The following is a 10750-nucleotide window of genomic DNA, read 5'->3' as shown; positions in this document are numbered from 1 at the left end:
AAACAAATGGTGTTGTTTTAAATTTACACACATGCACAAACTGTTTTCTGCACTGGTGATAATAAGAAACATACTGATTTGCTGCTCAAGAATAATTTCTAATTATTAGAAATTATCAGAATGATTTCTGAAGACTCATGTGACACTGAAGACTGGAGTAATGATGCTGAAAATTCAGCTTTGATCATAGAAATAAGTTACATTTTAACATATGCACATAGAAAATGTTTACTTTAAACTGTAAATTTCACAGTACTACTCTATAAATATTACTATTTTTATGATCGACTGAAATCATAAAAAAATATTTATAATGATTTACCTCCTCTTCCCTCACTGTCTGCAGGCTTCACTTGAATGGGCCGATTCATCTGAAAAACAAACATGAATAAAAATAATTCAGTTTCCACAATATACAGACTATTTATGCAATATACATTATAGTTTTACCAATGGATTAAGATGCCCCATGCACAGTGCATAACCATAGCCTTGCATTTTAAATATAACCTTGATGACTACTATCTCTGTTTTCACGCCAGTTTATTATTTTGGTATCACTGTTTCATATTAAACAGCACATAGCAATCGCTTTGCATTAATGCTCAATGCTGATTTCCATATGCTCTTCAGCTTTTATATCCTGTGACCCTTTGAACCTGCTGCCCTGCACTTCAACTAATGTGCACAGGATTGTAGCGATCAGCTTTAGAATGATGGCCATCTGATGTGGATTACAGAGACACACTGGATTACACTGAACAGCATGTGTGTGTGAAAGAGAGAATGTGTGAATCCACCAGTGCGATGCTGGGAATTACTGGGACTGGAAGCACAGTGCTTTATAATGTGTTGCCATGTTGCTGCTAGGAGTGTTCATTTTGTTAATAATATCACTGACAAAAAAAAAAAAAAAACAGACTAAAGAGTAGCTTAAAAAAACAAAAACTCTATATATTTTCTTCTACAAAAATATAGAGAAAACATTTAGACCTCAGGGTTGCCAGATGTCAACAGTTGAAATCCTCCAATCTGAACTTCTCTCCTATAAGGACACATTTTCTGTCCAGTTTTTTACTTGACCTTTGCAACCTGGTAACCATTCACACATGCTGATTATCTGAAAACACTGACAAACATGTGAGCTCACACCTACGATACAATGGCCACAATACAATTTTTTTTTTCAGATTTTTGTCAGTGTTCCTTTTAAAAATTTCCTACAGCTTATATACATTCAGAAAGTGTTCCAGTTTTATTTAACTGCACACACCAGTCACTATCCAGATGATTATAATTACACAGAAAATGGTAAAGTGACATAATTAGTTCTGCAGTTCTTTGAGAAACCCTGTTTTAGGGTAGAAACCCTGGTGTAATATAATGTTTAATGCACTTTATGGTGTTGATAAAATTTTTTTAAAATAATTTTCATACAAGTTAGGTCAAAAGTGATCTTAAAGTAATCAAAAAGTAGTTAGAATACATTACTAAATATGTGACTCCTTGTCCCCCCCTTTAGTTCTGTCTCCTTTTTTCGTTCAGTCTTGCCCATATTTGTATTTCCCCCTTGTTATCTAGTTTGTAGCCACACCCCTGTTTCTGTGTATTTAAGTCTGCGTCTGATCACACCCCAGTGTCCGTCGTTAATCGTTACTTCAGTTTGTTTTACTCCATGTTCATCATTATTTTCAATAAATATCAGTATTTGCATTTACTCCGGTTCCTGCTCCTTCAAGTGTGACAAAGTTTTGTAGTCCAGAAAATTGAGTAAAGGTATTTATATGACTAATAAATTTGTTAAAGTTTTACTAAATTCGCTGGCGATGTTTTATTCAAATAAAATAATTTAAAATAATTTGAGCTTCAGACTGGTTTAATAGCATTTATATATATACATATATCTTTGGTCAAATTAAGCTGTAAATTAAATATTTTATCCCTTTAAATGCAATGGATTTTGAAAGATATCAACAAAAAACGGGCAAAAAAAAAAAAAAAACTTTAAAGGCGATTTTCAGGTATTCAATTGGAAAAAGAGAGCAGGCGACCATAATTCAAATAGGTATATCTTTAAAAACTCAATAGGATATCATTTTAAAGCTTATGGTCTCCTCTTTCCATTGATACTAAAATCTCAATTATGAAAGTTGGGTCACTGTGACTCTTTTTGCTGAATCAGGTCACATTTGTGTAATCCAATATTTTAAATTACTAAATACAGTTACCGTTATGTAATTTGTAATCATTAATGGATTACAGTTTTTAAGTAATCTACACAGCATTGGTTGTTGGAAAGACAAATATAATTTAGAAAAATTGGAATTAGTATTAGGAATGTCACTCTTTTAGCTTTTGAGAGAAGCTTTTGAATTTTACCAGTTTATAAGTGTATTTATATTTATGATAATGTAATAAATTCGAATAAAAAAGTTAACATGTATGTGTTGAAAGAGTCTGATGTCTGATGTAATTTCTCAAAACTAAGGTTTAATTGACTAAAGCTAGACTAAAATTCCCAACTTAAACTTGATAATTTAAAGGTGCAGTGTGTAGATTTTTGCAAGACAATAATTTTTACTCGTCTAGAAAATCCTTCTTGATTTAAGAATTTTTAGATATTTTGGCTGGAAACAAGACAAAAAAATCTAAGTAAGAAAAGCATTTTTTGCAGTGTGTAGTTACCTTATATTACCAGTACTATTAGGTAAGGGCACTGCAAGTACATGTACTTTAAAATAAAACACAACCAAGAGTTCTTGACAGAAACAAGATTTAAACCAGGAAAACTCAGAGAGATGAAAACAAATATAGAGCATTCTTTAAATGTATATACAATCAAATGAAATGATCAAACTATGTTGTTTTATGTTTTGAGATAGTGTGTTTAACTCAGACATACATAATAAGCATTATTTCTATAGATGTAACATGGAAAATGCAGATGAAAAAAGCACAGTGCTGCATGTGATCTGTCCTGTTCATTTACTATACAGACAAATGTTGGGTTGTTGATCAGTAGGATTAGGATTATTCATTAATAACAGATCTATACATTAACCTACTAAAATCTGCTGCAATAATCCAGGGGTAACAATACAACATGTAACATAAAAGACTCTGCAATAATATGCAACAAAATAAGAAAAATAATGATGATGGAATGATGGGAACCTCTTTTTCCCCTTAAACTATTGGATGTACCTTGAAAACATATTTAACATTTTATTTAGTTTTTACTGCACATATTGTCTTAATATGAATATATAATAATGTCAGCATAAATGATAAATCATGCATTTTCAAAATACACAAGTATGAATATACAAAAATGCAGTGTTGGAAATCTTATCTCTGTTAAATATATATTCATATATTTAATATATTCATATATTCATATATTTAATGATAAAATTTATATAATTTATGCAATATAGCCTAGTAAACTATATGGCAAGGTACCTTACAGTTAACAGGTTTCAGTAGTAGTATTCCACATGCTTTTCTGCTGAAATTACAAACCTTTTTAATAGTGTGGGAGTGAAAGCGAGAGCGAGAGAGAAAAAGACACGCTCTAGTTTTCTGGAGAGTCACGAAGCTCATTTGTAAAATGTCACGATGCGCAGCGATGTGCTTAGTCATGGAGAGAGATAGTGATACCGAGATACAGGAGGACTGAGAAACTGTGAAGGACAAATTCCAGATAGACAACACAGAGAAGACATGAATGACAAATGAGGGAGAGAGAGAAAAGAATACTATGAGAAAGAGAAAGAGAAACATGAGGAGAGCTGAGGGCCTCAGGACTACGATTGAGAAACACTGATCCGTCAACACACTAGACATTTGAAAAAAAAAACAAGATTATTCAATCAATTCCACTAGGAACATTTCTGCAGCATTTCCTATTCATTATTTCTGTAACTCAATGACATTCCACATCGCCATGGTAACAGGCAACAGCCTCCTCTGTTGTCATGGCGGCATGCTGACCGTATTATCACACTGACCGTAGGTAAATAAGGATGCTTGTTGCCAGGGGCAACAGTACAAATCAGTCATTAAATAAAGGGTAAGGAAGAGAGAGGGACAGCAGAGAGAGGAACAAATAGAAGAGGAAGAGAATGATGAGAGGAGGAAAAAAAGAGTAGAATTGTTAAATATTTTGAATTATTAAATATTTGTCTATGCCTTTCTTGCATTTGTGTGGTTGTTAAGGTATTTGGATGTTGCTAGATGGTTGTATAGATGGGTTGATATTAGGGTTGGGTCGATAGACGATGCCATCGTCCATCGCCGATGGCCAATAGACATCACGATGCTGAGCCGGCATCGCGATCCTCCGCCCCGCCCCCGCAGCGCCCCGCCCCGCCCCCGCCGCAGCAGCAACCCGCTCACGAAAAACACACACTAAATCCCTATATAGCCAAATGAAATGCATGCTTTCAATTTCTGCATCTTTACTTATTTTATTATTATTATTATGAGGAAATAATAACAAGGAAGTTGTTAGTGATCACAATACAAATTACAGTGAACTCCTAACGAATTACATGAAAGTTCGTTTACATTAATAAATGAGGCATACAAAAACAGCAGAAAAAAAATCAAAATAATTTTAATTAAATTAGATTAAATAAACTACACCAAATATGCCAGAGCTTGGAACAAAAACAAGAGTATCTTTTTTTTCCATCGAAATACGAATATACAATACAAAGCCTAGTTGGAACACTTGGATTTGTGCCGAAAAACAGAGGTGCGTGAGCCCAACGCGCTATTTTTAGTTTCGCTTTGTTTTAGTTTCTTAACTTTATATATTTTGTTTCATTTCTGTTCTGTTCTAAATACCCCTACATTTAAATCATTCGTTTTGGAGTCAGGGTAACTAACTTATAGCTATGTTTATAGTGTTTATAATGTTAATACATAATATTTCGCTTGATTTGGTATTATTTATTTCCGATATTAAGCTTTCTCTCTAAACATTCCGCTGCTCATTAAATGCGTTTGGAGAGAGTGTGTTAAGCAGTAAGCAAACAATGAGAGCGTTATTGAACTTAAAAAAGCTGACTGGTCGAAAATATGTTAAGGACCAACACACATCCTCCAAATGCATTTATATAAACCCGCGCTTGATCTTGTCTCATCTGCACGCACGCACTGTCATGATCTAATGCACTTGTTAATTCCGGATCTTTAAAAACAAATACCGGAACGCAAAAATCCAAAATCGGACATTTTCCAGAACAGTATCCGGCTCAAATTAAGCACTCGTGGACATGGTAGGCTACAATTAATTAATTCGTTATGAATAAATTATTTAACAACAACCATCCCTCACCCCCGCCCCCCGCAGACGATGCCATCGTCCATCGCGATGTTTCACATTAGACATCGTACGATGCCAAATTGGTCGACATCGCCCAACCCTAGTTGATATCACTAAAAGTGACCATAATGCAAAAGAATTAAATTCTGAGGTTTTAATTAGGGATGCACCGAATGTTCGGCAGCTGAAATTATTTGGCCGAAAATAGCAAAAACAGTGAAAAGGCCGAATAAATTATACCGAACAATGACGTGATTTTATATCACTATGTAATGAAAATATATTTATACTACTTTGAATTTGTCTATGACAGGGTTGACATATTTTGTTGTTTGTGCATATTTTGTCTGCTTGTAGTTAATTTATAAAAAGTGCTGGAGCTTGAACAACATGCATTTCTATTAGCTTATGGTCAACTTAATACTACAAATTCTTTCGGAGGGGGAGGGGGGTTGTTAAGTCTCAAAGGCACTTTAAAGTGATTTTGACCCAGTTACTAATGTATTTTAGGTGGTTGATAACGCAATATGTGTCTATATATATATGTGTTTTTTTATTGGCCCAACAGTCGAAAGCAGTGCATCCAATCCAGGGTTTTTATTTACAAAAAATAAAAGAAGCATTACGTGAAATAAAATATATATATATAAAAATGAAATAATAAATAAGTAAATAACCTAAGATGAAAAAATAAAACTAATTAAACCATATACACATTTTAAAAAACAAAAACAGTAAAAATACAGTGAAAGACAAAATTGTAAAAAGCAAATATTGGCTATTTCATTTATGCAACGGTGAAAAAATTGGCAAAATACATGGGGAAAAAACATGAAAAACCTTGTTCGGTAATTGGCATTCGGTCCAGTGTTTAATTTTGTTCGGCTTCGGCCAAGAATTTTCATTTTGGTGCTGTAACGTATCTGGTCTTCCCTGTCATCATGAACTCTTGCACCACACTTCATGGACTACAATCCCCATAAGCCACTGCACCAATCACTGCACACATCTGTTCCTCATTTCCCACTGATCTGATTGCTGCAAACACCTGTTTCACATTTACTGACTGCATTTAAGCCACTCTCACACACAGCCACCTTGCGAAGTCTAATTGTTCCAATGGTCATTATTCTAAGCGTGTTTCTCTGTATTGGATTACCTGTGTATGACTCTGGACTGTGTACCCCGTTGTTGATTCCTGCTGCCTGCCATTGCGACCACTGATTGAGTATTGAACTGTTTCCCGGATTACCTACGTTGTTCCTGTTTTCTGGCGTTTACTCCTGCCTGTCGACTATTCTAATAAAGCCTTGCAAATGGATCCGCACGTCTCTGACTCCTCCTTGTGACAGAAGACTTCGCCAAACCAGGATCCAGCGGCTTTTGTTTCACCCCCAGCATCATCATGGACCCAGTCGACCAACTTCTGCTCCTCCGACAAGGTAATCTCCCCATTAAGGAATATGTCCACAGATTCTGTGAGTTGTCACTTAAGTTACCATTTCGTGATGAAGCTTACCTTAAGGACTTATTCCGCCGGGGACTTAATGAGCCAACTAAGTCTATGTTGCCAGGAGGAGGATTTAAATGTTCTGTGGAGGACTATATGCAGTATGCGTCGCTGCTATGTGGCTCTAAGTTACCTGTGGATGTTTTAAAAGAGCCACAGCACAAGAGGTCTGCTAATCCAGAACCACAGCAGCCACACTTTACCACGGGGTGGCAAAGGTTAATTTCTAGCGTGGAGGACCCACCGCTGCTGTCGGCTCGAGCAGCTGGTCTCCCAACCAGCCCTCCAGTGACTGCGCCGCCAGAGCGCCCTCCAGTGACTGCGCCGCCAGAGCGCCCTCCAGTGACTGCGCCGCCAGAGCGCCCTCCAGTGACTGCGCCGCCAGAGCGCCCTCCAGTGACCGCTCGCTCAGAGCCTGCTCTTCCAGAGTCTCCGCTGGAGACGCCCAGCCCTCCTGAATCTCCGCTGGGGTCGTCCAGTTCTCCAGAGCCCGCTCCTCAAGAGCGTCGTCCAGAGCCCGCTTCACAAGAGCGTCGTCCAGAGCCCGCTTCACAAGAGCTCCGCTCCACTCCGCTGGTTCAGCCCTGCCTTCCAGAGACTCCGCTGGTTCCGCCCAGTCTTCCAGAGACTCCGCTGGTTCTGCCAAGCCTTCCAGAGACTCCGCTGGTTCCGCCCAGCCTTCCAGAGACTCCGCTGGTTCCGCCCAGCCTTCCAGAGACTCCGCTGGTTCAGCCCTGCCTTCCAGAGACTCCGCTGGTTCCGCCCAGCCTTCCAGAGACTCCGCTGGTTCAGCCCCGCCTTCCAGAGACTCCGCTGGTTCCGCCCAACCTTCCAGACAATCCGCTGGTTCAGCCCTGCATTCCAGAGCCTCCGCTGGTTCCGCCCAGCTTTCCAGAGACTCCGCTGGTTACATCCAGTCGTCCTGAGATTCCTGTCTGCCCGGTTCTGGTCACGGAGCTCAAGCATGGACTGTTCCCACCCACCCTCCCTGCTGCTCCAGTCCTGCCACCTCTGTCTCCTGATAGTCCCTCTACTCACCCCCATCCCACCTTCGTGGCAGAGGACTTGCCGTGGGACTGCCAGTCGCCATCGGTGTCCAGACTGAAGGACCCCTCACCATCACCTCCAGTCTCAGAGTCCTGGACTCCACCTCGGTCCTCCGACCCTGCGGCTCCACCCCGGCTCTGTGCTCCCTCGTCTCCGTTGTCGGCCGTCGGCCCAACAGCTCCTCCGGGCTCCATCGTCTCTCCGGCTCCGCCCCGGTCAGTCGTCACCCCACCTTCGCCTCTGGACTCTACTCCTCCGGCTGCGCCTCGTCACTCCGTCCTGCCGGCTCTGTGGACCTCCTCCCTCCCGTGGGCACAGCCTCGATCCTCTGTCACTCCGGCTCCGCTGCGTACCTCCGGACCTCCATCTCCGCCGGGGTCGCCAGAGCCTTGGGTTCCGCCTTGGCCCTCCGGATCCTCTGTGTCGCCCAGGACCATCGACTCTCCGGTTCCGCCTCGGGCTCCACCGGCTCTACCTCCGTCGGTCGGCCCCATGCAGGAGCCAACCCTTCCTCCTCCATGGCTTCTCCCTCCGTCGGCTCCGCCTCATTTCGTGGTTCCAGTACCACTACATGGACCTGGCCCTCCATCCCTCCCCCTGTTCCGCCTCCGCTCCACCACCCTCAAGATGGTTAAGGTGGTTAGAGCGTCTGGAAGCCGCTCCTTGCGGAGGGGCTATGTAACGTATCTGGTCTTCCCTGTCATCATGAACTCTTGCACCACACTTCATGGACTACAATCCCCATAAGCCACTGCACCAATCACTGCACACATCTGTTCCTCATTTCCCACTGATCTGATTGCTGCAAACACCTGTTTCACATTTACTGACTGCATTTAAGCCACTCTCACACACAGCCACCTTGCGAAGTCTAATTGTTCCAATGGTCATTATTCTAAGCGTGTTTCTCTGTATTGGATTACCTGTGTATGACTCTGGACTGTGTACCCCGTTGTTGATTCCTGCTGCCTGCCATTGCGACCACTGATTGAGTATTGAACTGTTTCCCGGATTACCTACGTTGTTCCTGTTTTCTGGCGTTTACTCCTGCCTGTCGACTATTCTAATAAAGCCTTGCAAATGGATCCGCACGTCTCTGACTCCTCCTTGTGACAGGTGCATCCCTAGTTTTATATAAATGATCAAACTTTTAAACACATACAAGTACAATGATAAGTCTCTTGAAATATGTTTTTCTCATTTCATAGCATTATCTTTGATTAGATGTACGAATGTGATTATGGCATGTCCCTCACACTGTAAAAAGTAGATAAATTACATAAAATTAAAAAACTTTTTGAATGTTCTTATTTTCTTCCACAAGTTATTTGTAAAAACAAGTCATTTTGATCATTTACATTTTGTTTTCATAATAATATTAAGCATTTTGCATGTTTTTCGCTAAAAGTTAACTCAAATCAAAATGAAAATATAAAATTAAAATGTATTAACAAAAACTATACCAGTCTATAATACTAAAATTATAGAGCTCTGATCACCTAATGAAGTAAAGCTGCTCTGACCTTTAATATTTCAGTGCTAGAGCTTTGATCACATGACTAACACTAGTAATAGTGAGCTTGATTTTTCCCTTGCCTAAAATGTATTGGTGGAAGGCTAATTCTTCAGTTTATGTCCTTGAGCAATAAATAAATAATAAGATGCACTGTAAAAAAGCTGCCACAACACACTCTCTTCTAGGTGAAATATTAAATGATTATTTAATAAAGCATATCTACACGCACACGCAGCAGCATCCTCAGGCATCTCCCCATAATCCCGCTAGATGAAGCTTGCATTTAAACACATCTGTAGGGTTTATATTAAGTCTCTCTCACACATAAATAGATTTTCATGCACTCGCTCTCTCTCTCTCTCACACACACTTCTCCTATACAGTTTACAAAACACACAGCAAGATGCACACGCGCTGTAAATCTCGACCCGGCAGTCATTCTGAAAGGATTTTTCATGGATTATGAAGTATTAAATCTAAGGATTATTCAACAAATTGCATTTTTTCACTCTCCATCCCCAGCCAACATATAGTCATCAGAGCAAACCTCCTCACTCTGTGCATGTGACACTAGTTTGATCATTTGTTTTCATGCTGGATTACAATATAAAACACGAACAAACAATCATTGGGTGTTTCTTTCTCTCCCAAACATTTCCATTCCACATTCACTTGTTGCATCATCCATGTTCCCTAGCAACCTTCCATCTCCTATCTTAGCAATGATCTCCTCCTCCTGATGGTTATGTGTGTGTGTGTGTGTGTGTGTGTGTGTGTTAGGAATACTAATATGAAAATGCATCGCACTGTCTGTGTCACTGTGACATTTTGGTCTATAGATACGCTTTAAAAAATAAACAGTAACCTAAAATAACTAATAACAGCACAGCTTTCCTTAACAAACCTCATGATCTGATACTGTATGATCCTCAACAAGCAGCATCAAGGCGAGACACTGCAGGTACAGTAGGTTAAAAATAAATGAACTATTAGTTATCACCTTACTTACTCAGTTGATAATTGCAAAAATTTTTTGTATTAAGTTTTCTAAAATGTTAGGTTTAAGTATGCAAACAAAGCATAATTTAATGAAATATGCACTAATTTGCATACATTTCTAGTACAAAAATCTAAACACTGGATGAAGTCAGTTTCAAATTTTCAAATGTTTTTACAGAGGGGATATCGGGTATCTCATTTTGTCACTCCATGATTTAGAAAAAACTTAGAACAGAAGGCAGTTTAGGCAGAAAACTATATAGTTTTTAGGGGAATAAAATGTTGTATAAAATCAAGCTAATTATATATGAACAAATCCCTCTGGAAAAACCTTCAAGATATAGAC

The 10750-nt window shown here is 39.4% G+C and overlaps 1 protein-coding gene across 1 annotated transcript in view; it reads right to left on the bottom strand.

The window, feature by feature from the left end:
- celf3b (cugbp, Elav-like family member 3b) overlaps positions 1–10750 on the bottom strand; it is a 61260-nt gene that overhangs the window by 37210 nt on the left and 13300 nt on the right. Inside the window, exon 4 of the mRNA XM_073847137.1 lies at positions 323–371. Within this exon, the coding sequence (XP_073703238.1) occupies positions 323–371 (49 nt within the window). The remainder of the gene's footprint in view (positions 1–322; positions 372–10750) is intronic.

This window comes from Garra rufa, chromosome 9 (genome assembly GCF_049309525.1).
Source record: "Garra rufa chromosome 9, GarRuf1.0, whole genome shotgun sequence".
Lineage (NCBI taxonomy): Eukaryota > Metazoa > Chordata > Actinopteri > Cypriniformes > Cyprinidae > Garra > Garra rufa.
This window is presented reverse-complemented; position numbering and strand designations above follow the sequence as displayed.